This window comes from Chaetomium tenue (assembly GCF_020726465.1).
Source record: "Chaetomium tenue strain MPI-SDFR-AT-0079 chromosome Unknown F5144scaffold_6, whole genome shotgun sequence".
Taxonomy (NCBI): domain Eukaryota; kingdom Fungi; phylum Ascomycota; class Sordariomycetes; order Sordariales; family Chaetomiaceae; genus Chaetomium; species Chaetomium tenue.
The window spans coordinates 3812118-3837644 of record NW_027117334.1 but is presented as its reverse complement, the minus strand read 5'-3'; the positions used below and the strand labels follow the sequence as shown (position 1 = coordinate 3837644).

Below are 25527 nucleotides of genomic sequence, written 5' to 3'. Positions count from 1 at the left end.
TTCTTTGGCCCTAACGGTTTGCACTGCCACCATATTTCGACCGGCATACCCATCCCAAGCCGGCATCGGATTGGTAACCCCTTGTCAGGCCTTTTGTCACGCCAATATTGGGCGCACGCGAGAGCCAACCGGAAGGGCTTGTCACGTTCCATGTCTTCAACCCCCGCCCCGAGCCTCCACACCTGACCCGCTCTGCTGCAGGCCCATCTTATCAGATCATCAGTGGGCAGGGATGTGTAGCCCGAGGACAGCCGGTTCTCTCCTTTTGCCGAGCTGCGCACAAGTCTCGGGGGGTATTTATTTCCCGCTGTTGGACTTTGGGGATGTGGTTGAAACGTACGAGGCCGAGTGGCGTATGGAGCGGCGCGTAACTGTCATGTTAGAAGCTAATTACCTAAAGACAGAGTAATTTTGAAAAGGTATGGTAACTACCTAGCTTGCAGTGATGGATGGGTAGGTCTAGGTTACATGTGCACAACGAGGCGTGAACATCTTCGCAATCGAGCGCGCACCTAGACATTTAAGGCGCTTTCGCCATCAAATACTTTCAAACATCGCGGGCTGCTTGGGGTGGCTGCTCAAGAAATGCAAGTACCTAGGTAGGTACCTACCCTTCGCCTTGATTGTTCTTGATTTCCAGCTTGCTGTTGCGCTATTCTCTGCTTGACTTTGACCAAGTGTTTGCCATGGCCAGCGCCAGAGGTCGTGGCGTCTCATTCCTCTTTGTGTTTGCTCATCAGGGTGGTCGCCGCCATTCTACCATGGTTGATAGCTCCCTTGATCCCAAGAGGAACCCTGAAAAGACGATGGCGTCTTTGGTTCTCTTATGCCGTTTCTTTGCCATCGGTTCGACCGGCGGTGTTCGTCCCTCACTCACAAAGGCCCCTCGGCCCAAGACTACGTCCCATACGTGGTTCCGGATGTCGAGCCAGTCTTGAAAATCTTGTCGTCCTTCTTGGCTTTCTCGCTATCGTAACCATGGTCGGTCAAGAATTCGATATCCGAGCCGCACGGATCCTACTCTGACTATCCCTCAGGGACGAGCTTAGGTTTACTTATGTTAGTTGCAGTGTGCTGGTGGGCCGTCGATATACGCTTGTCGCCAACTTGACTGTTCAAAATATGTATAGGTACCTTTGTTCGTACATCTGTTATTCTATACATTTGTTATCCCATACGCGATCCTCGTCCGCTTCCAACTCCCATTTACTCCTACTCCTCCAAAGCCCTTCTGTACCTCTCCCGCTCCGCCCTACCTGGGTACTTGTACTTTTTCTTCTTCTTATAGCCCGTCTCGACGGGATAGTCCTAGGTGTCCCTATTACCTTATACGGTCTATAGGTTATTGGTTATATCTGTCACGGGCACAGCCCGTTCCATATACGGGTTAGGGTTGTAGTTAGTCAGGGTCAGGGTTGCAGGGCAGGACCCCTGGTAGTGGGGTCCTGCTAGTGTGGTCTGTGCGCGACCCACACAGACAGGGTTTTCCCTGGGCGCGCCGCGCCTCCTACATTCGGTTGCTCGTTGTGACGAACCTACTTCAGGATCCTATCCTGTTAGGGTTCAGCTTCGTTGAAGGTAATCTCTCGAGGATGCTTAGGTTCGGTGCAGCCAAGGGGTGCACAACAATAGACTTGTCTCAACAGTAGGCTTGTGAGCTTGTAGCGAACTGTAGTTGTGATTGCTAACTGGAGAACTCCCAGAGCTCTCCAGAACGAGTGACTATATACCTATCTAATTCCTGGGTGCTCAAGTCTGCTCAGTCGTCGAGCACACTGAGCACGCTGCTCACCTTGCTCAGTCGTCGAGCACACTGAGCACGCTGCTCACCTTGCTCAGTTGCTGAGCGTACTGAGCAACTGCTAATTGGTTATACTAACGATTGGCTCGGGGCGTCCCGCGCCCCACTTCATCCGGCACAGTGGTTGTGACACGATGCCCCCTCTCCAAGGCCGACGTCCCGACGGCCTAGCCTGTTATCCTCACTTCTTCCCGTCAACGCTGGCTCATGCCTTTCCTGGTGAGTTCCCTTTTTTTATCCTTCGCCGCCCACCATGTCTAACCGTGTGATCAAGAGTTTAAAGCGCGATTCCTCCAGCGCTCAGCGTCGCAAGGACCTTGCTCGCGATATCTCATTCTTTGGCATCGATATGCTTCCTTGTTCTTACTGCGAGGCCAACGATCTCAAGAATTGTCGAGCCTTGGATCGTTCCGCCAAGTGCAGCAACTGTCTCGAGCTTGGTCGTTCTGATTGTGACGTTCATGGTCTTACGCGTGCCTTGTCTGCCTCCTTCCGTCGCCAGAAAGAGAAATTGGATAAGGAGGAGGAAGAAGCGAATGCCATTATCCTTCAGGCGGCTTCCAAGTTAGCGCGTCTTCGGTCCCAGCGCGCTGCTTTGTCTGAACGATTCCAGAAGGCTGCCTCCCGCGAGGAGCGCATCATCGAGGATCTGGAACGCGAGGAGACATTGGCTGCCTTGGCTTCGCGGCCCGCCGATCCTTCCGGGATTCAAGAGTTTGTCGCCCCATCTTGGTAATCGTCCTTTCTGACAGGGTCTTAGTTTTTCCGTGAGCGACCCTTTCCTTGCCGGGGTCGACTTTTCTGTGGAATTTCCTTTGGTCGATCCGGGTTCCTCTGGTGGAACTCCTGAAGCTTCTCGGGGCAGTTGAGATTTGTAGCTGGTTGCCATGAATTGACTTCTGGGCCGAAGTCCAGCCACTTGACCAAATACTCCAGCTGTCCCTTCGTGATGCGTGAATCTAGGACTTCCTCAACATCCCATTCTTCTTCTTCGTCTTCTGCCTCAACGTCCTTGTCGAGTCGTGCGTTCTTGGGCGCTGGTTCCAGAAGCGAGATGTGGAAGACGTTGGTCCGTAGTCGCATTGTCGTTGGTAACGCAAGTGCGTAATTGTTTTCCGAAATCTTCCTGTCGATCTTGAATGTCCGATTTTGCGAAAATCGAGCTTCCTGCTTGGTCGCTTCATGCGCAGATTTCGAGAAATGAGATAAACTTTGCCCCCCTCTTCTAGGCGAGGTCCCTCGAGCCTGTTTCTGTCGTAGAACTTCTTCATTCGTGTCCTTACGAACTCGAGTTCTTCCTTGAGCATCGTGTGCAACGTGCTCATTTTGTCGGCTTTGACTGCCGCTCTGGGCACCGAAACATCGGGCCCTTGTCGCAAATCTGCTTCGTAGCCGTAATTCGCGAAGAATGGTGTGACCTTCGTGGTCTCTGTGACGGTGGTGTTGTAGGCGAGTTGCGCCGTTGGCAGCAGCTCGACCCAATCGTCCTGCTGGAAGTTGACATACACCCTTAGGTATTGTTCGACGATCTGGTTGAGTCGCTCCGTCTGTCCGTCCGTCTGTGGGTGGTAAGCTGTCGAGAGCTTACTCCTTGTACCCAGCTTCGTCATCAGAGCTTGCCAAAACTTTGATGCGAACTTGGTGTCTCTGTCCGTGATCCATTCCTCCGGCCATCCATGGACCGAGGTGACGTTGCGGTAGATCACGTCTGCGAGTTGTTCTGTCGACCATGACTCCTTGTAGGGAAGGAAGTAGCTCCATTTGGTGAGTCTATCCACCACTGTGAGGATGCTGTCGTACTTCGTTCCCGTCGCTGAGTCCTTGGATGTCGGAAGCTTGGTGATGAAGTCCATCGTCACCGAGCTCCATGGTCTTTCTGCGACTGGCAATGGTTACAATAGTCCGTATGGCTTGTGCCGTCCTGGCTTGCTTCGTCCGCAGAGGTCGCACTCCGCCAGGACCTCTTCTGTCGCTTACTTGATTCCTGGGAAGTCGTAATTCTGCTTGACCTTCGCAATTGTCTTGCTGATTCCCATGTGTCCTCCGAGCTTCGACTCGTGGATTTCCCGAATGAGCTCCTTTTGGTCGCTGGGCCTGACGTAGGCCTTGTCGTGGTACCAGAGTCTCGTTCCTTCAAGTCGCAATCCTGCGATCTTGGATTCTGGATCTTCTTGCCATGCATCGCGCTTGTCGTCCGCGATGATTCCTTGGAAATCTCGTTCCAATCGTTGTTCTCTGAAGACCGCACAGCATTCTACAAACGGTTGCAGAGGCCTGGCTTCGGGATCTTCCGACTGCTGCTGAAGCGCTGCGATCTCGTAGTCTTCAGTCGGTTGGGAAGCGTGCCGTAGTGATCCGTCTGTCTGCTGATGTAGCAATGGTGGAGAGACTTCAGATGTGCTGTCGTGGTGATCCGCTCTCCTACTCAAGGCGTCTGCTCGTGCGTTCTCTGAGCCTTTCTTGTAGTGGATCGTGAAGTTGAATTCGGACAGGAATTCTGCCCATCGAGTTTGTCGTCCGTTTAACACCTTCGTGGTGGTGAAGCACCGTAGGTTCTTGTGGTCCGTGTACACCTGGACTTCATGTGTCGTGCCGCTGAGGTATGGTCTCCACTCCTGAAACGCTTCGATGATTGCGAGGAGTTCCTTGTCGTGGATCGGGTAGTTGAGTCTTGGTCCTTCGAGTTTCTTAGAGAAGAACGCAACTGGGTGAAGCTTGCCGTCCTTGTCCCTCTGACCAAGCTGTCCTCCGATCGCGAAGTCCGAGGCGTCGGCTTCGACTTCGAACGGTGTGTTGGGGTTAGGCAGCATGAGCACTGGATCGGCGATTATTGCGTCGCGGATTCGTTGGAACGCCTGCTCGTGCTCCTGCTTCCACTGGAATGTGGCATCCTTCTTTGTAAGTTCGTGTAGAGGTCTCGCGATGTCGCCAAAGTTCTTGATGAACATCCTGACGAAGTTGGCGAATCCGATGAATCCCCTGACTTCGGTGGCATTTGTCGGTGTCGGCCACGTCCTGACAGCTTCTAGTTTCTCGGGTTCGATCTTGACCCATCCTGGGGAGATCTCGTAACCCAGAAACACTGTCTTTTTGACATGAAACTCGCTTTTGTCCTTGTTGACTGACAACTTGTGCTCATGCAGTGCGTCCAGCACCTGCCGCACGTGTTCCTTTTGTTCTTCGAGTGTCTTGGAGTAGATGAGGATGTCATCCAAATAACAGACTGCGAATTTATCGAGGCAATGTCGAATTGCGTGGTCGATGGCGGCTTGAAATGTCGCTGGTGCGTTGGTTAATCCGAATGGCATGACGAGGTACTCGTAATGCCCATAGGGTGTTCGGAAAGCCGTTTTCCATTCGTCTCCCTCTTTGATGCGGATGGGGCGTAGGCAGTTGGAAGGTCGAGGCGGGTGTAGTATTGTGCCCCTGACAGCTGATCTCGAAGCCTCGCGATCAGTGGCAATGGGTAGCGGTTCTTCACCGTCTCGTTATTCAACTGTCGGTAGTCCACACACATCCTGAGCTTCCCATCCTTCTTGGGGACGAATAGGACTGGGTAGCCTGCCGGGGATGTCGATGGTCTGATGTGTCCAATCTCGAGGTTCTTCTCGAGATAGCTCCTCAACTCTGCATCTTGCTTCTCGTTGGTGTGGTATACCTTGAAGAACTTCAACTGGGCTCCTTCCTTGAGTTTGATCTCGTGGTCCCAAGGTCCGTGGTCTGGTAGCCCTGTAAGATGCTTTGCTGTGAATGCCGGGTGCCCCTTGTAGTCGTCTGGGATCTTCCCCGTTGTTGTATTTTTTGGTGCGCCTTCATAGTACGCAAACTTGCTTCCTGACTCGATGAATGATGCTTCGAGTATCTTGATTTCTTGCGCTGGCAGCTCAATGCTTGCCGCTTCACGTCGACTGACCCATGTTTCATGTTTGAGCTTTCCGTGCTCGTCGACTGAGACGACGGCGATGGTTCGTGCCCCCCGTGTCTGCTTCTGTTGTCGTGTGCCGCTTCTTCCGGATTCCAGAGTGCGTTCCTCTGCACTTGCTGCTTCCTGCGGTGAGCTCGTAGAGGGGGTTCGTTCTGACCCTCTGCTCATCCGTGGCTCCTGTTCTGCGCGTTCTCCCATCAAGTCGGTTGGATGCTCCCGCGGTTCTCGCGGTCGCAGATGGCCATCTCCCTTCCAACTGATGTCTGGGTCGTAGTCCTTGTGCCATGGGCGTCCGAGAATCATGTCTTTCTCCGGTCCCATGTCCACGATGTCGAATACCACTTGGGTGGTTTTTCCTACCACCTCCATGTCGAGTGGTTCTGTCTCTCGTCGAGCCCATTGTGTGTCGAATGGTCTCTTGACGATGTATTCTTTTTTCTTGATCCTCCATGGGATTCTGAGTTGATTCACAAATGTGGGCGAGATAAGATTCATCTGCGCTCCCCCATCCACCAACGCGAGGGCCTCAAATTTCCCCCATCGCGCTGAGATCCAGAGCCTGTTGTCTGGCTTGGTACTTCGTGCAGCAGCTACTTCGTATTCGTCTGCTGGGAGATCGATGTAAGGCTTTCGTCTGTGCCAGTTCTTCCTGTACTGCGCGGCCTGTCTCCGCTGTTCTGGAGTTAGAGATCGTCGGGCCCCTCGGAGGGCCCTGAGCCGTTTCCCAAGCTCTCGTGGTACATCAAGGCGTCCCTATCCGCACCTTGGCTTGCGGCATCGATCGTTTGGTGCTCCTGGAGCCATTGCATCATCTGTGGCTCCATTGGGTGTCTGTTCTCGCGCCGCTGCGCTCGCGTGGGTCGAGGTCGATCGCGTCGCGCCCGTGATTGCGCGTGTTCCTCTAGTTTGGCGTCTGCGTGCACTAAGCAGTCCGCCTGTTCGCAGTGACTCGTCCAGCGGGAGTCGTTGCATCCTTCCGGCCAGGCGTTCTTAGGACTGAACCTGAGCCTGCCGTCTGGGATCATGTCCATTTTCCAGAGCAGTGCTGCGGGGGCACTCCCGTGGTCGTAGACCCAAGTCGTGGGCGTTGGTTCGCCGCGTTCGTTTTGTGGCCTGACGGGCCTGTGGTTTGACTGGAATTTGGTCTGGAAGTGGTAGCGACATTCGTGTGCTACACACTGGAACCACGGTAGGTGGGCGTGGTCCCTTCTGTTGGGGTTCATCCGCGGGTGGTCTTCCTTCATAAGTTGGAATCTCCCGTTCACCCCTCTCAGTCCTGTTGTTTCTAGGTCTGAGGTTGGTTTCCCTCTGCTGAGGTACTGATGCCGGGACCAGTAGTCGTCCCAATCCTGGGCATCGTCCCCTTGGGCCCTCCTTTGTTCCTGTGCTTCTTGGTAGGCGTAGCGTGGGAAGCAGACTCTGTCCATGTGGATTTCGCCGAGATCCGACGATGGTCCGTCCCAGGGAAGGTGATCCGTTACGCCTTCCTCGTTGGCTTGCTGGACAGTGTTGTGTAGACCCTGTATCTCCCCGAACAGCTTGTCGAGGGTCTTCCCCGTTCGCCGCTGTTCTTGGATGGTCCATTGTGCGTCGAACTTGAGTTTATTCATTCCTGCGAGGAGGCGCTCGTACTGGTCGTTCCTTGCCTCGAGCAGTTGCTCGAGCTCTGCCTTCTCCCTGCCCAGTTCTTCGATCCTTTGTCGTTGTTCTAGGATCCGTTGCTGCAGAAAAAAGAGATTGGGCCTGGCCTCTTCGTTTCCTGCTCGCGTCGTCCATACCCCATCGGGTTGCTGGATCAGTGCGACGCCCCAGTCTTGCGCAACTTGTCGCATATGGCGTGGGGGCGCAACTTCTCCCTCGTCATCCGTGGTGATGGGCGCGTATTCGTCCTCTGGTTCGGGCTCGTCAGATCCCGATTCCGTTGATTCGTCGATCCGTCTGAGGGCTTGCTCGATGTCGACTTCGAGGTCGTCCTGTGTGTAGCTGGCCGCCGCGACTTCTCGGAATCGGACTTCCTTCTTGAGCTCGTCGATGGTGGCGGCTTCCTTTCCTGGAACTGGTCGCCATTCCTTCTTGCTGCGGCAGTCGCGTTTGAAGTGGCCCTTCTTGCCGCAGTTGTAGCAAGTGCTGCCTGATTTGTCCTTGGCGCCACCCTTCCTTCCTGCCCATTGCGTCTGGGCAGCCCCAATGTCCATGGGTCCTGAGTGAGTGCCATACGCGGTACTCTGGGGCTGGCGCTTCTTGCCCTGGTTGGCTTGCCCGTTGCCCCCTTTCTCGCCGACGATGAGTCGTCCCTGGCCCTTCTTTTGCTGCTTCCTGGAATACAGCCGGTCGTCGATCCGAATGGCTTTGGCGATGTATTCGGCGAGTGTGACGAACCTGCCTAGGACAAAGGGTGCACAACAATAGACTTGTCTCAACAGTAGGCTTGCGAGCTTGTAGCGAACTGTAGTTGTGATTGCTAACTGGAGAACTCCCAGAGCTCTCCAGAACGAGTGACTATATACCTGTCTATCTTCATGGTGCTCAGTGTGCTCAGTTGTACCCTCCAACTGAGCTTCCTGAGCTGTTTCTTCATCTTAAGATCGTGATTGGTGAGTCCTGGGAGGAGTGCTCAGTGTGCTCAGTTGTACCCTCCAACTGAGCTCTCTGAGCCCTCATGCGGGTTCCCTGATTGGCCTGCTTAACGATTGGTCCAGACTTCCTTGTCCCCTTCCTGGTTCCACCCGTTGGCATATCCGTGACATCGAGTGTCTGAGGACGATCTTCCTTATAGAGCTCGTCTTTGACGTCGTCCTTCAGACCGTCGTAGAACAGCTGCATCAGGCCTTCCTCATTGATGCTGGCCCTAATGGCGTCTTGTCGGAATAGTGTTGCGTAGGCTGATGCCGACTTGGTCTGCCGGAGGCGTGCAAGTCGATCTTGGGCATGGACCTTCTCATCCTGGTCCCCAAACACCTTCCTGACCTCCTCCTCAAACTTGTCGTAGTCGTTGAACACCTTCTAGGTGAAATCCTGCTGCTTCTTGTCGTTGTTCGTAACATAGTCCTTGAGCGTGGGCTCGAACCATCGTGCAGCTTGTCCGGTAAGTCTTGAGGCGGCGTACCGAGTCTTCGTGTCCTCGTCGGGGAACCTGACATCGTAGTGTTCCATGTATGACGACAGCTCGGTGAGGAACCGTGAGAGGTCCTCCCTCTTCCCATCGAACTTCTCGGGTGCCTCGATCTTAAGTTTCGTTCTCTCCTTGTCGTCGATCTTGTTGTTGACCTCATTGATAAGGTCCTGGTTAATCGCTGCCTCCTTCTCAAGCTCGTTGATCTTCCCCTGGAGGCCCGCGATGATGGCGTTGAGATCGGTTGGGGTGGACATATTGACGTCGGAGCCAGGGGTGCTCATGGTGTACCTTCGTCCTGAACTGTAACAGATCAAAGGGAGTTAGCAACGTGTGACGAACCTGTCCGGGATCCTATCCTGTTAGGGTTCAGCTTCGTCGAAGGTAATCTCTCGAGGATGCTTAGGTTCGGTGCAGCCAAAGGGTGCACAACAATAGACTTGTCTCAACAGTAGGCTTGCGAGCTTGTAGCGAACTGTAGTTGTGATTGCTAACTGGAGAACTCCCGGAGCTCTCCAGAACGAGTGACTATATACATACTGTTATCACTCCTGTCACTGGTGATATTGGTGATAACGTCCGGGTTATCACTCCGATCACCAGTGACCTTGGTGATTATCACCTTCATCACCCGTGATAATCGTGACACTGCCATGATTGGCTCTTTAAGCGATTGGTTGTCGGCGCGTCCCGCGCCTCCGACTGCAGCCTCCCTGGCCGCCCTTATGGTCATTCATGACAGTCGGCCGCGAGGGCCTTCCCGTACTCGTCGGTTGCCATTTCGAGGTCCCTTATGCGCTTACCAAGCGCCTCCATATCGCTGTTGATGGTCTTGTACAGCTCGTGAAGGGATCTCCCCGTATCTTGTACGGCTTTTATATTTTCCTCGTTGGCTGCCTGCTCCTCGATTTAGGTACCAACCACAATCGCTAAAATTAGATGAAGAGTATAGTGTAAGATGGATAATAGGTACATTTGGGATGGATACGACCATTTAAGACGGACAGCAAAACGTAAGACGGACAGGAAGACTTAAGATGCACAGGAAAACTTAAGACTGAAAAAGGTGGCTGGGAAGATTTTAATTAATCATTATTGGAGATCGGTGGGGAATTCGGACCCAGATATTCGCATCCTACGATCTTATCAAGACCGGCCTTGCAAGGTGGACAATCGAGAGAAATATATTTCACATCAAGGATGGCCGGAGCCATTTAGATCGGCTCAGTCGTCGACGGGGCTCGATGCTTCCAGCAAACCTCGTTCCGAACTTGGACCAGAGGAACATGTTCTTGTGTATGTATAAATTAGGCCTTCTCTTCCTCAAACCAACTCCCAAAAATAATCCAGCATCTCAAATAATCCAGCATCTGCCAACCCTCTTGCCATTCGATCTCGTCCAATTTGTGGTCTCTAAGAAGCTCACATTTTGTGACTTTGCTTCTGACACGAAGCTACGGGATTATCAAGGACCGAGAAACATTCTGGTTCGAAAATGTAATCTTCCGCCTTGCCCTCTGCATCTTGCGGAGACTCGCTCTGCGGACCTGGAGCGTGTCTAGAGGAGCATCTCACTCTTGTGAACAGCGACGCGGGTTACGCCGTCGCAATTATGGACTCCTTTTCCTTTTTTTCTTACATGATACCCGGGTGAACTCCCCGGTAAGAGCGTTGCACCGTGGGCATGTTGGTGAACTCACTCTACGAGACATTGTAAGCAATGAGGACTTTGGTACATCGAGCGGAGGGTTGTAGGTATGTTTTTGTATATAAAGATTCGACTCCGGCCAGGAAGCTACTAGATTAATTATTCGAACGGTTACGATGGTTGGCCTTTCCTCACACAAAGTGTCCATCCCAGGGTGTGCTGTCCACTAAAGGTGTGTTTTCCATCTAAAGATACATCTGCTGTCCGTCCCAAAATATGTTGTCCACCCCATGTAAGGTATGATGTGCTGGGGGTGCCCGTGTTCTTGTTTGTTTGTCTCAAACATTCCTTGGCTACTCCTTGCAACCGGACCGACCGTCTACTGGACCGAAGGCGGAGGGACGCGAGGACTAATGTCGGCCCCAGATGCCTCTATTTCCTTCTTCATCCTGCAACCTCAGCGCCTGGCCACTTCCCAAAGCCGAGCTAAGGACAACTGAAGAGTACGACAAGATATACGCCGAAGTGGTGAATTGGAATTCCTTGCAACACAGCACGATGGCAAGGGCGCTCAGCCTGAGCGGCGCTTAATTGAGGACTGCCGGGATTCCGAGTGGCATTTCAAAATTAGAAGGGCTCAGATCACCCCGGCGTATGAGCGACTTGGGTCCATTTTCCGCACTGCTCGCTCTCCGCCAGGCCCCGGCAGAGTTACCTATTAGATGCAGGAAACTTTCGTGGGTTAACCGTGTAATTCCTGACCTTGCATCACCCCGACGGCGGCCGAGGGCCAAGAGGGCAGCAGTTGTGTGAATTTCGTCAGTGGAGGTCAGGAGGGCAGCAGGTGTGGGGATCTCGTCGAGGCGGCCCGAGATGTGGTTGATGTCCAGGGTAGTAGCCAGAGTGGCAGCGATTGTGAGACCGGCCGGCGAGATCGCTTAGAGGGTTATACTGTAGGAATTCCTCTACGATCGGCCAGTTGGTTCATAATGCGAAGACCGGGACATCAGGTAGTTTCCTGTCTTGGGTAATAGCAGCCTCGTCCCTCACCAAGCTAGACACTACTGCTACTAAATGCTCCCTTCCGAGATATCAAGATCCTGACTATTGCTTCGCCAACCGTACTTTTCAACTACAAGAGTTGACACAAGCTGGGAAAATAAAACTCCATAGCGTTGCCTTCAAGGTACCTTAACTTGCTGGAATTGGGAACCGGTCGGACATTTGGGCCGTATATTCACCGCTTTGTATACAATGCCACGAATCCTAGGTGGACACGTCCAGTGTCAATCAACACCTCACTCGTCCGCCCCCCCTTTCATCCATCCCCAACACCCCCTCAAAACCCCGGAAACTCAAACTTCACCTCCTCCGCATGATACCCCCCCGGCGGCATCCCCACATTCGTCAACTCCCCCAGAAAGCTCGTATGCAGCCCATACAAATCAGGATTGGCCCGCAGGGCGTCTTCTTGTGCCAGCACGTCCTCCAGGTCCTGGCCAACGTCGAAGTACTTGCCGCGCAGGGCGCGCTTGCCCACCCCTGTGGCCAGCGCCACACACACCATGCCGTTGAGGTAGGGCGAGTCGTTGTAGATGTCGAGCGTGTTGGCGAAGAAGGCGTGCGCTTGGGGCGGGAGGGTGGTGACGGACTCTTGGGCGTATTCTGGGGGAAGGGGAGGGAGGGTTAGTCGATTGGTTTTGCTGTTGCTGTTTTGTGTTGGAGGTGGGGGGATTAAGGGGTTGGACGTACTCTTTAGCGTCATGGCGCTCTTGATGCCGCCTGGGTGTAGCGAGTAAAGGTGCACGTCGTCGAGTCCTTCAACGTCCATCTCGCGCTGCGTGCACGCCGTCAGGTTGATCAGGGCGGCTTTGCTGGCACAGTAGCTCGTGCTGTACGGGATGGCGACGGTGCCAGCGCGCGAGGCGATGTTGAGCACGCACCCGCTGCGCTGCTCGCGGAAGTGCGGCAAAAGCAACCGCATCAAGTAGTAAGGCCCCTGGAAGTTGACGGCGATGTCGTGGATGAAGTCGCGGGGGTCTTGCGCGTACAGCTGGGTTTGTTAGCGTGTGATAGTGAGTGGTTGGGAAGCTGTGAGACGTACTGGTCCTAGCCCGTTGACACCGGCGTTGTTGACGAGGATATCGACCTTTCCATGGAGCTCAAGTGCCTAAGAACGATTATCAGCCTAGCTCCCAACAACGCCGTATCCAGCATTTTCAACTCCCAATAACCCAACAACCCCTAACAACCCCCAACTCAACACCTCAACCCAGTCCCCTCCAAAGCAGCCATGCCCACCCCACAGAACAACCCCCCCAACACCACCCCCAAAGCAAACCCAAACACACAAACACAGGTACCTAGATAAGAAACATACCTTCCCCACCAACCCCTCGCACCCCTCCAACGCCGAGACATCGCACTTCACAAACTCCACCGCCGCCGCCCCAAACCGGACACACCTCTCCTGCAGCTCGGCGGGCGGCGGCGTGCGGTGGTATGTGAGCACCAGCGCCGCGCCGGCCACTGCAAACGACTCCGCGAGGGCTTGGCCTATGGCGCCGGCGGCGCCTGATTTTGGGGGGGGGGGCGTGTTAGTGGTGTGTTTTGTGTTGGGGTGGAGGTGTGTTGAAGGTGGGGGTGAGGAGGGGAATAAGGGGGAGGGGGATGGGAGAGTGGAAAATGGGAGAGTGGTTAGAAGTCGGTGAGGTAGGTGGTGATTTTGTACATACCGGTGATGATGGCGACCTTGCCTTGCAGTGAGCCCCTGAACTTGGATGGGTAGATGTAGGGATAAATGTCGGTGCGGAAGCGCGGGGTGAACTGGGCGGGGGCGGGTTGGTCTTGTTTCTCGGCCATCTTTGCGGTTTGTCGTCACTGTTTGGTGGTTGTTGTTATTGATGAAGCCGAGAAAAGGGGTTGGTTGGGCTGGTGAAATACCTCGGTTGGTATTGTTGAGCTAAACTCTCGGCAGTCAGTTTTATACGCGAGTAAGTTGAAGGTGAAGCTAACAGCGGGGTATGAAGTCCGAACCGGACATTTGAGTGGTATCTGAGCCGCTGGAAACTTACCGGGTTCTGCACTTCCTTGGGCATTTGTCAGCCTTTTCTAATAACGCTGGATGATAACATCTTTTGTCCAAACTAGTGCTTTAGCGCCGCATGTGCTTTGGTGGTGTGTAAACACAAGAATGTCATCTCAAATAACGACATACAGAGGGGGGTGCGAGGCGTGTGAGGAGATGCTGCATCCACTCGCTGACACCCCCTAGCACAACTAGCAGCACCGGGAAAGTGCTCTTGTTTAAGTAGCTGGGCACATGTGATCCAAGAACCTTGTAGTTCAACTCTGGTTTGTTTGTTTCTTAGCGTGATACTTGTCATGCTCTCCGTTCAAAGATTGTTGATAACCGTTACCTCAACACCTCAGTCAGCGTTAAAGATTGAAGGGACAAGTAATGGTCGGAAACATTGGTGAAGACGATTCCAACGTTGACCTTGGTCTCACTGAAAAGAGGCAGTGTTGCTATTGAGTCTGAAGTCCCATCAAAAACCACAGTTTCCAACGAGGGGCTAAGAAACACACCAGAGGAGGGCTGTATGCACGCCACACGTACACCGCATGCGTTAACCCTGTGATGTATTACTACTAGGTAGTATTGTATGCAACTCACTACCCTAATGCTTTAACCCAACCATGCCTTATGCCCAATGCCTCATGCCTCGCCCAAAAGAATGCCCGCCTCCCCACCGTTTCGAAAACGCCACCCTCACTCTCGACACCTACCCCCTCTAACCAACCAACCAACCAGCCCGCCAAACCGGACCACAACCAACCCGCCATCCCACTACCCTGTAACCCTTAACCCCCTTTACAAAGCACAACCAACCAAGCAACCCCCAACACCACCCCTCCCCCCACTCCACCACCTCACGGCTCCGAATACCTCAACCTCGACGCCGGCGACTCCCTCCTCGGCACCACCAACCCCGCGCCATGCCGACCCCCCGCCCCAGCCGCATACGGATCCACATCACTCTGCACGCCCTCCGAAACCACCCCCCCGCCATCACTATCCAGCGTCGGCGTGCCACGGCCAAGCAGCCCGGCCGCACCAGCCTCCCCCGACCCAGACCCAGATCCAGATCCAGATCCAGAAAGGCTGCTGCTGCCCTCGTCCTCAGCCGCGGTGGTGGTGGTGGCGGTGGTGGTGGTGGCGGTGGTATTCGCGACATCATCCCCATCACTGGCCCCCTCAGCGGCCCCTCCTGTGCCGCTCGAGCCCTCCCGCGGCTGCGTACCAGGCCAACGCGACACGCTGCCGACAAACGACCAGGACTCATCCCGCGCGGGGAAGTCCGCGGGCGGCTTCCCGCCACGCATGTAAGTATGGCTCTTCGCATTGCGCCTCAGGCGCGGCGGCTGCAGGCTAGCGCCAGTGGCACCGACACCGCCACCGACAGCGATACCGCCACCAACACTCCCGCTCCCCCGGACCCAACCCCTCGGCCGCGATGACGACGCCGACGGAACCTTGAGCTCGAGGCGCTCGTCCTCATCCGAGGGGTCGTCCTCAGCATCCTGGAAGGGTTTCTTGTGGCGAGCAGCGACGAGCTGGATGCTTGCGCCCGACCCGCGGCGGCGGCCAAAGACGATGCCCTCCGAGGGCGTGCCCTCGCCGGAGCTGGGGGGTTGCAGGACGCAGATGGCTCCGGAGGCCGGGCTCAGTTCGCCGAAGGGGGCGCGCGCGCTGGGGCCGCGGCCGGGGCTGCTGGGGACGTAGCGGAAGGGGGTGGGCTTGTGCACGCCCATGGCGCGGCGGAGGTTGACTTGGCTTTGGCTGAAGACGACGCGGGCGCGCAGGGCGTGGACGGCCTGGTCGAGTGCGAGTTCGATGGCGAGGCGGTCGCGGATGCGGCTGAGCTTGGGCCAGGTGGCGCGCTCTCCTATGAGGCAGTTGCGAAGCATGAAGTCGGGGGTGGGGTTCTTGAGCATGTAGGGGAGGTCGCTGAGGGCAATCTCCGGGAGGATGTTGATGTCGCCCGAGTACTTTTGGCTCACGACAGAGAGTAGCTTGGTGAGCAGGTTGGGGAAAACGCCCATCTCGGCCAAGAAATGCATGCGGTGAAGGCTCTCCTCTTTGGCAAGGGATGTCAGATCGTAGATCCACTGGTGACGGTCCGGCGCTCGGCTCTGCTTCAACTGCCCTGGCATGACGTGCTCATCCTTGGGCAGAAAGGGTACGACGTGCGGGTTGACTTGCGAGACGATGAAGTGGTTGACGTTGAACATTTCGGCGAGGCGCGTCATCGGGAGGTCGTTGTCGACAGAGCCGTCGATGAACTGCTGCGGCGTGGGAGTCCAAGGGGAATGCTCCCCGTTGGCCGGGTGCTTCATCAATAGGGGATGGCCCTGAAATATCATCGGGACGGAACAGGAGGCGGCAACAGCCGACCAGATCAGGACGTTAGGTGCGGTGATGTAGTTGAGGAGCCGTGGGACATCGTAGATGGACGCTGACGAGACGCAAATGTTGCAGATCCGGCGCGTCCTATTGTAAGCCTCCTGGAACGTTACGTCGCCGAGCCACTCTCGCATCACTCTGGTCAGATTCGAAATGTCAGACCAGCTGCCCTTGGTCAAGAGGTTACGAAAGTGATCCGAGAGGGATTCGTCCTTGCCCTCGAACACGCCCAGGTCGCCAAACGGAAATGATCTGATCAGCCCCGGTACCTCGTCGTCCATCCGCGTGCACAAAACGGCGCAGACGATGGACCCCGCCGATGCGCCCGAGATGATGCGCGGGAGCAGCCGTTCCCGGAACAGGGTTTTGAGCACCCCGATGTGCGCCATACCGAACGTGGCACCACCGCTCAAGAGCAGAGCGCTCCGGCCGAAACTTTGCCTGGCGTAGACCATCCCCTCCAACAGTTCTTTTGGATCCCGGTCGTACCCAGAGGCAGTTCTCTCCACCAGGGCCCCAATGGTCTCAAGGGCCGAGTCGACATACCGCTCGATCAAAATCTTGGTGCCAATGTAGGAGTGGCGGTAGAGCTCCATATTTCCCATACCACCGGTGTTACGCGACAATTCGGTCCTGATCAAATACATCATGGCGCCGATATCGCAGTTGGTCCGGGCGGTGTCGAGGGCCTTTAGTTTGGCTCGGATTAACTCGGGGTGGTAGTCGGGTTCGGCGGTCGTGTCGTTGAGCTTCCATTCATCGTTGCCCTCGAGGTGATCGAGCTCGGTGGCGGCTTTTTCCCATTCATCAAGCGTGTTGGCCTGTGGTGGGCTTGTAAGTATCTGGCTAGAGGGGAGAACAGGCCATGATACTTACTTGTGCCATGCGCGCCGCGAGTATCTGTTTCCGTTCCTCCCGCCACTTCTTCTCCTCACGCTCCGACGCGGTGAGGCCATCCCGCCACGAGAGAGCGAAATCACCGGCGCTCTGGATGAGCCGTGTCACCCGGAACGGACCATGGCCGCGGGGTTGCCGCCTCCTCCCGGGCTTCGCATTATCGAGGGACTGTACGCTGGCTGGTGTACGGCGCGGTCCATGGACGAGGAGGTCGGGCATAATCACGAGCGATAGTCATGAGGGGGCGTAGGAGTGGTGGCCCTCCTCTACGCTGCCGAGTTGCCCAAGCAAATCGTTTGTTGGTTGCTAACAGACGAGAACTGAGGGACCGAAGTTGTGACGCGTATCGCTCCTCCGCGTTCGAGCCAACCAGCGTATCCGGGGGTTGGCGGATTTGCGTTGCGATGCGCTGCTCGACAACTTTGGCTGTATTTAGGAATAGAAAGAACCACAGAGTACCGGATGAAACTCGGGGGTTCTCGAGTTCTTCTGTCTGATCAGCACCCCAAAAAGGCCACCTGACGAAATCATGCCCCAGTGAGTGACCCGCACCCACCAACTGGGCGATGGGGGCGTGGGGCCCCCACTACAGAGATCTTGGGGCGGTGACGGACAAGCACAAAGAAATCGTGGGGAAGGGGCGCGGGTGTCATGATTGGTGGGCTGGCGGGGCAGCCTGTGGGGAACCTGGGGAGCGGAATCGGGCACGTCGCTGTGGTCTGACCTGAGCTGTGTAAACCGTGCAATGAATCGGACCGGAGGTTCTTCGCCAGACTGGAAACTGCGAGTCATGCTACTACTCCTTCAAACCATTTTAAATTCCCTGCATCCGAACTGGTAGACCGGAAGTCAAACGGCGGAATGCAAAAACCAGACCCCTGCTCCTTTTGCGTCATGAAACGAATTTGCCCCGAACGCCATAATGTTGCGAGTCAGTTGTGAGACTGAACCCCGAGAATCCCGTGTGCTTCCAGACTGGCTGGGTTTTTACTGTTAACCGAGGCGTCGCGTTAGTGATAGTCGGGCTACAAACCAGAGATGTCTGTCAGTAGGTTTTCAGGTTTGCAAGCACGTCAGTCTGCCTCCCCCAAATCACTATCACATGTCGCGATTTCAAGGGCCAACCCGCCGGAATGTAACCCAGGGCAATGTGGAGAGCCATCCAGCCATCCAAACCCCAGACCTCCGTAATTCTTGGCACCAGCCTGCGAATAGTAAAAAACAGCGGGCGGTCAGGGACGAAAGAATAAAAATGGAGGGAAGTCGACCACGTTGCGACCAATGCTACGATGAGTGATTGGTTGGCGGCAGCTCAGTGTGTTTGGGTTTATTTAGGGTTAGTTACTTAGGTACCTAGGGTTACTATCCACCGGCTGACGCCGCCCGCCAAGACTTCAAAGTCGAGCAACTTCTGGCAACAATCACGAATGAGTTTTGGAGGGCATACGCGTCCCTCCCCATGTCCTTCCCCATGTCTTGCGCCTATTTTTTGTAAGGGCTTGCAGCCGCCTGCTCGCCGCCTCCGGGCTGCCATCCGCTTGTTGATACCTTCCATGCGGGAGAGCTGGGTGCAGTTGCAAACATGTCCGCAGATGGAGGAATCGAATTACCCCCACTCACCATGCAACCATTGCTCCCAACGCCGAGCTTGATCTTCACTGTGCCGAGTCTTCACGACGGGCTCCCGATCAATTGTCGCATATACCATCCGCGCTCGCTCGCTGCTTCTCCCGACACGCCCCAGTGGTCTAAACATGCCGCCATCATAGCACACCCCTACGCGCCCCTCGGCGGCTGCTACGATGATCCCATCGTCGATATCGTGGCCGGAACCCTGCTGCACTTGGGCTTCCTCGTTGGCACCTTCAATTTCAGGTTCGGACCGTTTCCTACTTGGCAATGCCCGCCACTCAGTCGTCCTACACTGGTCCGCTGATACCCGAACCGTTAGAGGCGCCCATGGCTCTGCTGGCAGGACTTCGTGGACGGCCAAGGCAGAGCGGGCTGACTACATGTCGGTCGTCGGTTTTGTTTCCCACTATGTGCACTTCCTCGACCCCTTTACAAGGAGTGTGCAGGGCAGATTTGGGGGTATGGGTCGAGACGATCAGGGATTGGACGCGGCCGGGGAGGTCACATCACCAATCCGCATCCGACCACCCACGCCAACACCGCCAGAGCCGTTCTCCAAACCCACAGAACCGATCATGTTGCTCGGGGGCTACTCGTACGGTTCCATGGTCACAGGCCAACTTCCCGCCCTCGAAACGATACTCGGCTTGTTCAACGCCCCAGAGTGCGGAACGTCCGCCGCCGAGATCCGCCTGCGTGCACAGCATTTGGCAGAGATGCAAAATACTGTGCTGGCCAGTGCGAGGGAAGCCGCCGCTGACCATCTCCGGCCGAGGTCTCCGCGGCGGCATCTTGGCTTGCGAGTCGGAGGGGACGAGGAGAGCCGCAGGAGTCATGAATCACGCCGTTCCCGGTCGACAGAGTTTGAGGAGGCCATACGGCACGGCGTGGCTGAGCTCATGGCTAGGACCAGAAAGGGGCATAAGAGGTCGCACAGCGGACGCAGTCACACGCCACGAGATTCGGATGAACCATCTGGAGGTGTCGCAGCCCCCGATCATCTCCTGCCCGTGGCTAGCCGAACCGCATTTCTGCCAGCATATCTGCTCGTTTCCCCGTTGCAAGGTGTCATTACAAGCCTAGCCACGATGTCCCTCACGCCGTTGCTGAGCATGTCCGGGGCGTGGGCCCGGTTCTCGGCGAAGAGCAGCAGCGGGACCGTCCATTCGGACACGTCAGAAACCGGTGCCCACGATGGCCCAACTCCGGGCGAGTCAGAGGAGAAGCTGGTGCACAACGCCACTCTGGCCGTCTATGGCGACCGCGATGGCTTTGTACCCGCCCGGAAGCTGCGGGACTGGGCATCGCGGTTGGAGGCTATCCCAGATTCCAAATTCCGTGCCCACGAAGTTTCTAGCGCGAACCATTTCTGGGCGCAGGGCAATGTGGCGTCCACTTTACGAGACGCTGTCGCGACATTTGGGGGGTCTCTATTAAACGGGAAATCGAGTTAAACGTAGCAGGATGAGGTGTGTATACAGTTATAGGCAACGAACTCAATGACGTCCATGGGAAGACTGACCTGGTACTGCGTATACATCGGCAGTAGCAGCCAAAAAAGACGGCGATGCTCGCCCAACCTCCACGCACCAGCGTAGGCCCAACCCGGAAAGGTGGGGCTTTAGAACAATTTTGGACAGCCAGTCAGAAGCGGACTGTGACGACAACGGCCGTGACGGTGATGCAATCACCGCTAGGTTATCTGAAGTCTCGTTCAAGGCCGCCAAGGCGATACGGATGGCCGCCGCATACGGGTTCGCAAAGTGCGGCAGCGGTCCCTAAGTCTGTACATTCTCGACTATTGTAGCTTTACTCTCCTGTATTGTGCTTTCGAATTGGAGTAGGTTTGATCTAGTTGTGGGCGTTGGCACTGGGGGTGGGTGGTTGTGCCGGTGGCCAGATGGCAAAGAAAGGGACCTAGGTGATCAGACTTTTTGACTCCCACCTTACTAGTGCAAGTCTAGCTGGTCTAGATGAGCCGATGACATGATGATCGAGGCAAATTCTGCATGTACATGGGGCCAGCGTGAACAGCATGACGTTTGCAAGAGGCTCCTGCGATGGGACGAGCAAGTTATAAGAGTTCAACGGCTGCGGCTGTCAGCTGGCCGCTTGTTCTTTTTCCCTCCCGCTCTTCTCAGACACCCACACTCTCTTCTTAGAACACCCACACTTTCTTCACACTCTCTTTTCAGAACACCCATCTCTCTTCTCAGAACACGTTCGTTTTTTTCCCAGCATCATCCCTTCCATCAGACAACACTCTCTTCCCATCTGAAAACCTCATAATGCAACACCCTGCCATTCGCAAGTTGAAGGCGTCGCCCGCCCGTCCACGAGCGGTGCCAACCCGCATGAATCCATCGCTCACCGGCCCACGACCGGTGTCAGCGACACCAACCCCGTCTCCCACAGGCCCACAGGCGGTAGCAAGGTCACAGCGATTGCTTGCCGGCCTACAAGCGCTACAGACTTTAAGAAACCTATCAGCCACCGACCGGCAAGCGGTGCTAGCATTACAAAAGATGTCGCCCTCCGACCAACAAGCGGTGTTGGGCATAGAAGAGTCGTCACCGGCCAGCTCGCTGCCGTCCCCCGCCGCACAAAAGCCGTCCCCGTCGCCATTCCTGGCCCGCCCCCCACCATTGCCAGCTCGGATCTTCAGCCACGTCACGTACGACCCCGAGTACCTTCAAGCGGTACAGCCCTACGACAGCGCCCTCCTGCCGCCCGAGCCTATGGACAATGTAGATAACTTCCGCTGGCTGATCAACAACGGCATTATGACGGTGCTGCAGCCCGCCCCGTGCGCCGGACGCCCCCTCGTTACGGAAAAGACCCTCCACTGCCGCTCCACCGACGGCACCCCGCTCGCGCTGCACCAGTTCACGCCCTCGATGCGCACGGCGCAAAACACCCCCCCGACGCAACCCGCTGTACCTGACAAGCCTCCAGCCATCCTGTACCTGCACGGCGGGGGGTTCATGGCCGGGTCGACGGAGGTCTTCCGCCACGAGATCACGTGGTACGCCAAACAGTCCCAGCTCGACGTCTTCGCTCTGGAGTACGTACCGCCTCGCGCCGGAGCATCCGTTCCCGCAACCGGTGGGGGATGTGATCGGAGCGCTCCGCTATCTATCTGCACCAGAACGCGGCCACGCTCTCCATCAATCCGGGCCGTCTTGGGATTTTGGGTGTTCATGCTGGCGGCACGCTGGTCCTTGCCGCGGCGATGCTGCTGCGGAACGCGAGGCAACCGCGCTTGGCGAAACAGTTGGTGCTGGTGGCGCCGTGGCTCGACGACAGGTCGAGGACGGAGGGTATGGGGCGGGTGTTGACGTGGACGGCGGAGGTGAATGCTTGGGCGTGGGAGCTGTACATGGACAATGTTATGGCGCGGTACGGCAATGTCGAGGAAGTGGTGGCGCCGGGGAGAGCAGCGAACGTTGCGGGACTGCCGAGGATGTATATCGACGCCGGGGAGTTCGATCACTCGCTTTGGGACTGCGCACGGTTTGTTCAGCGCGTGAGGGATGCCGGGGGTGAAGCTAGGTTGCACATGTATAAGGGCGTGCCCCATGCCTTTGAATGGGAAGCTCCAACGGCCGAGGTGACCATGACAGCGATGAACAACCGGGTGGATGTTTTCCGGAATCTTTAGCGGGTCGGCGTGGAACGAATATAGAACAGTGCTTCGCGACAGCGTGTGTATTCGGAGCGGGGGATCTTTAACGGATTGAATTGGTACGGTCTCGGTTGCCCGGCGTGTGTACTCGGGGGTATTGGATTTTCAACGGATTGCATTGTTCTTGACACCGGCGTGTATACTCGGAAGGGGAATCTTCAACACATTGGACGATTCTTTACAACGGCGTGAGTACTCAGGAGCGGGCGATTGTCAGCGGATTGAATTGGCATCGTCTTCGTCGGATATACCGGCGTCGTTGTATTTCGGCGCTCCTGGACAAAGTTAGGTAGATACTTCTGTGGTGAATTATTCTGTATCCTCGCCTGCCCACAACCCCCCAGCTGAACGAGCCCCAAAATCAAACAGCCGCATCCCCTCCTAGGTATTGCCCCTCATCCTCACGCCCCTTCCACAGCGTTGCCCACCCCCCACCATCCCACACCTCACGCATGCCGACTCCACGGCACCTCCAACGCGCCATCCTCCCACCCCGTCACCACCTGCACTTTCTGCGACCCAACAAACCGAAAATACACCGTCCACGACTTCCGCTTATACGGCCACGGATCCCTCCCAAAAAACGCATTCGTCATCCGCACCTGGCCCCACCTCCCCTCAAAATGATTCGCCAGCACCGACAGCACCGCCGGCTCCTCCACCCTCTTCGGCCCAAACACCACCGCCAGGATATCCACCTCCCCCCCGGCCCCCGCCCGCCACGGCCGCTCCAACACCCCATGAAAATACCGCTCCCCGCCCGCCCGCAACCCCGCCCGCTCCCTCTCCTGCTGCTGCCCCGTCATATGCCGGTCAATCCTGATGATCCGCGACGCCGGCCCCGCGTCCTCCGCCACCACCAGCAGGCGCGCATCCGTGCCCTGCGCGGCGTCGTCGTCGAAGCGGTAGAGGATGCTGAGGACTTTGAGGTGGCCCGGGGCGGGGTCGGGGCGGAGGGTGACGTTGAGGGTGCGCAGGTCGAGGGTGAGCCGGTCGCTGTCGCCGACGAGCTTTTGGAGGTCGGGGGTGACGACCACGCCGCCGAAGGTTGCGCCGAGGATTTGCAGGGCGTTGGGGCGCGGGGCGCGGATGGATTCTTCGTAGGAGGGGGTCGGTTCGAGGAAGGTGAGTTGGTCTTTGGTGTCGGAGGGGGGGGTGGCGGACCAGGGGTCGAGTTCTTGGAGGGTGAGGTTCGTCATTGTGGGGTGGGATTGGTTCACTTTGAGTTGTTTGGTTGTGATATGATGGTAGGATGGGTGGATTGATGTTGGGTTGGCGATGTGGCTGGGATTGTTGGGCTGGTGGCGTGATGAGTTTTGATGGTGAACGTGTGAGTTGTTACGATCAAGGCGATGGAGTGAGGTTATGAAAATGGAAAGGGTGAGGTGAGGTCGAGCTGACGAGTCTCAGATTGATAAGGCGCGTGACTGTGGGAGAAGCTGCAGGTAGCGGGGCGCAGCCGGCCGTCTGCTATTGGGCTGTACCACCGAGAGCCGTCCGGAGGAGCCGCTAGTCCCGGTTTCATTGGCTGTGGTAGCATCGACGTTCTTGACCCAAGACTCCAAGTTGGGGTCGTTGGGGACGACGAGAGACGGGGTTGATGATCTCATTCAGCGGCTGCACGAACTAACTATCAACTACGTACCTATCCAGAGTTTTGAGGCCGCTCACCGGCTCATGAACCCCAAGTCTCGTCGTCACAATGGAACCACTCCATATTGCGTTTGTCTTGGTCGTGGCGATGGTCGTGTGGGCAATGTCAATCGCCTGGCGACACCTTCAGTCCCTCCCCCGATTACGGCCGGATCTGAAGTTTGATGGTAGTAAGGAAAAGGCCATCGGCCCGATGATGATGCCAGGCACCAATATCACACCCCTTCCCGACTTCGACTGGAAAACCACACCGCCGCTGAAGCTGCGACCTTTCAAACCAACCTACAACATCACCATGGGTAGGTGCACGTTATATTAACAGCCCAAGTCCCGTCCCATCATCTAAAACAGACAAACGCAATAACAACCTAAACTAACTACCCCCCCCCCTCCCTCAACAACCCAGCCCTCCAAAACAGCACCCCCTCCTCCCTCATCCTCCTCGACACCAACTACCTCACCCGCATCACCGCCCGCCGCGCCCTCCTCTCCACCCACCCCCGCACCGTGCTCGGCGTCCTCCGCCCCCGCGGCCACGCCCCCGTCCACGAACTCTACACCTACCTGCTCGGCACCTACCTGCCCGCGCGCTACCCGACTCTGTTCCAGGTTACCACGTCTCGCGATCCGTCGACAGCGCCGCATACTATTCGTGTGGGGTTCCGGAATGGTGTGACGGGGCGAACGGCGCCGCTGTACCCCGGGCTGGAGGGGGCGGAGGAGATGTTGGGGGTGTTGGGGGAGACGGTGGAGGATGATTTGTTTTTGTTGTTGCCGGATGGGGGTGGTGATGGGGAGGGGGATGGGAAGGGCGGTGCGCACCGGCTGGTGGCGTTTGTGTGCTGCCACCCGGCGGGGTTTGATCCGGCGGAGAAGCTGGGGAAGAGGTTGGCTGAGGTGCATGGGCCGGTGCCGGGGTATGAGAAGATTGGGGCGAGCATGGAGAGGTATTTTGCGAGGTTGCAGGTGGGGAAGTGTGTGAAGAGGGTTAATGTGGGTTTTGCTTGCTTCTCTTTTGCTTTCGTGGTTGTTGTTGGATTTACATTTTGTTAGGTGTGGTTGTTGTTTATGTGCTAACCAAATTTGAATGCAGTGGTCAATTCAAACACACCCACGGCTTTTTGCGCCGAGTGGAAATCACGTCCACCCGGGCGAGGAAGTTGAGGAGGAGGCGGAGATTGATATCGAGAAGACGAGATTCCGGGTTGAGCTGCAGTCCTTGATGCGGCTGCCCAAGACGGGGGCCATCTTGTTCAGCTTCAAAACGTACATGTACTCATTGAATGAGATCAAGGAGGAAGGGCTCGGGCCAGAGCTGGCAGACGCAATTGAGGGGCTCAAGGCGGGCAATGCGCCGGGCATGTGGATGTATAAAGGGGGTGTGAGATGGGGGAAGGCTGCGTGTGAGTATCTGAGGGCTGGGGAGGAGCCAACTAGGGGTTGAATGGCTCTCGGTCAGGGGTAATATCAATGAAATGGTCACCTTGAAAACAACTCAGATTGATCACCCTGGGGAGTGACGAGCTGAGCTTGGCGCTTGGTTGATCGTTAAGGACAGGCTCATTTCTGTTCACAGGCGAAGGGACCGGAGTATTCGTGTAAGTACCTCCCCACCCTAATGATAAGTACCGAAGTACCATACTTTTCGAATTCGTGGATCCATAGACAGCAGGAGCTAGTCAGACCGCCGAAAGACATAAAAACAAA

The 25527-nt window shown here is 56.2% G+C and overlaps 6 protein-coding genes across 6 annotated transcripts; 3 read left to right on the top strand and 3 right to left on the bottom strand.

The window, feature by feature from the left end:
* Positions 1–11503: 11503 nt before the first annotated feature.
* F5144DRAFT_584317 (uncharacterized protein) lies at positions 11504–13490 on the bottom strand. Its single transcript, XM_066789611.1, has 6 exons — positions 13430–13490; positions 13222–13366; positions 12867–13060; positions 12591–12656; positions 12239–12539; positions 11504–12151 (listed from the first exon to the last, which is right to left on the bottom strand). Exons 2-6 carry the CDS (start codon positions 13346–13348, stop codon positions 11826–11828), a joined length of 1014 nt encoding a protein of 337 aa, XP_066640508.1. The 5' UTR covers positions 13349–13366; positions 13430–13490; the 3' UTR covers positions 11504–11825.
* Positions 13491–14404: 914 nt separating this feature from the next.
* On the bottom strand, positions 14405–17456 carry F5144DRAFT_371744 (acyl transferase/acyl hydrolase/lysophospholipase). Its single transcript, XM_066784503.1, has 2 exons — positions 16830–17456; positions 14405–16774 (listed from the first exon to the last, which is right to left on the bottom strand). Exons 1-2 carry the CDS (start codon positions 17067–17069, stop codon positions 14420–14422), a joined length of 2595 nt encoding a protein of 864 aa, XP_066640507.1. The 5' UTR covers positions 17070–17456; the 3' UTR covers positions 14405–14419.
* A 672-nt stretch (positions 17457–18128) lies between these two features.
* F5144DRAFT_659072 (uncharacterized protein) lies at positions 18129–19936 on the top strand (the record flags this gene model as incomplete). The annotated part of the gene is made up of 2 exons (XM_066793223.1): positions 18129–18777; positions 18929–19936. The coding sequence occupies exons 1-2, from the start codon at positions 18433–18435 to the stop codon at positions 19934–19936; spliced, it is 1353 nt and encodes a 450-aa protein (XP_066640506.1). The 5' UTR covers positions 18129–18432.
* Positions 19937–21265: 1329 nt separating this feature from the next.
* On the top strand, positions 21266–22143 carry F5144DRAFT_595896 (Alpha/Beta hydrolase protein; the record flags this gene model as incomplete). Its single annotated transcript, XM_066790744.1, has 2 exons — positions 21266–21418; positions 21631–22143. 2 exons carry the CDS (start codon positions 21266–21268, stop codon positions 22141–22143), a joined length of 666 nt encoding a protein of 221 aa, XP_066640505.1.
* Positions 22144–22613: 470 nt separating this feature from the next.
* F5144DRAFT_606245 (uncharacterized protein) lies at positions 22614–23366 on the bottom strand (the record flags this gene model as incomplete). Its single annotated transcript, XM_066791479.1, has 1 exon — positions 22614–23366. One exon carries the CDS (start codon positions 23364–23366, stop codon positions 22614–22616), a length of 753 nt encoding a protein of 250 aa, XP_066640504.1.
* A 338-nt stretch (positions 23367–23704) lies between these two features.
* On the top strand, positions 23705–25491 carry F5144DRAFT_584307 (uncharacterized protein). The gene is made up of 3 exons (XM_066789610.1): positions 23705–24119; positions 24227–24813; positions 24914–25491. Exons 1-3 carry the CDS (start codon positions 23870–23872, stop codon positions 25262–25264), a joined length of 1188 nt encoding a protein of 395 aa, XP_066640503.1. The 5' UTR covers positions 23705–23869; the 3' UTR covers positions 25265–25491.
* The last annotated feature ends 36 nt before the right edge of the window (positions 25492–25527 follow it).

Coding starts and splice junctions, on each gene's coding strand:
- F5144DRAFT_584307 (XM_066789610.1), top strand. CDS start 23,870: ATGGAACCACTCCATATTGCGTTTGTCTTGGTCGTGGCGATGGTCGTG. Junction 24,120..24,226: donor AACCTACAACATCACCATGG/GTAGGTGCACGT, acceptor TCAACAACCCAG/CCCTCCAAAACAGCACCCCC. Junction 24,814..24,913: donor AGTGTGTGAAGAGGGTTAAT/GTGGGTTTTGCT, acceptor ATTTGAATGCAG/TGGTCAATTCAAACACACCC.
- F5144DRAFT_584317 (XM_066789611.1), bottom strand. CDS start 13,348: ATGGCCGAGAAACAAGACCAACCCGCCCCCGCCCAGTTCACCCCGCGC. Junction 12,540..12,590: donor GTGTCAACGGGCTAGGACCA/GTACGTCTCACA, acceptor TAACAAACCCAG/CTGTACGCGCAAGACCCCCG. Junction 12,152..12,238: donor GAGCGCCATGACGCTAAAGA/GTACGTCCAACC, acceptor CCCTTCCCCCAG/AATACGCCCAAGAGTCCGTC.
- F5144DRAFT_371744 (XM_066784503.1), bottom strand. CDS start 17,069: ATGCCCGACCTCCTCGTCCATGGACCGCGCCGTACACCAGCCAGCGTA. Junction 16,775..16,829: donor TCGCGGCGCGCATGGCACAA/GTAAGTATCATG, acceptor AGCCCACCACAG/GCCAACACGCTTGATGAATG.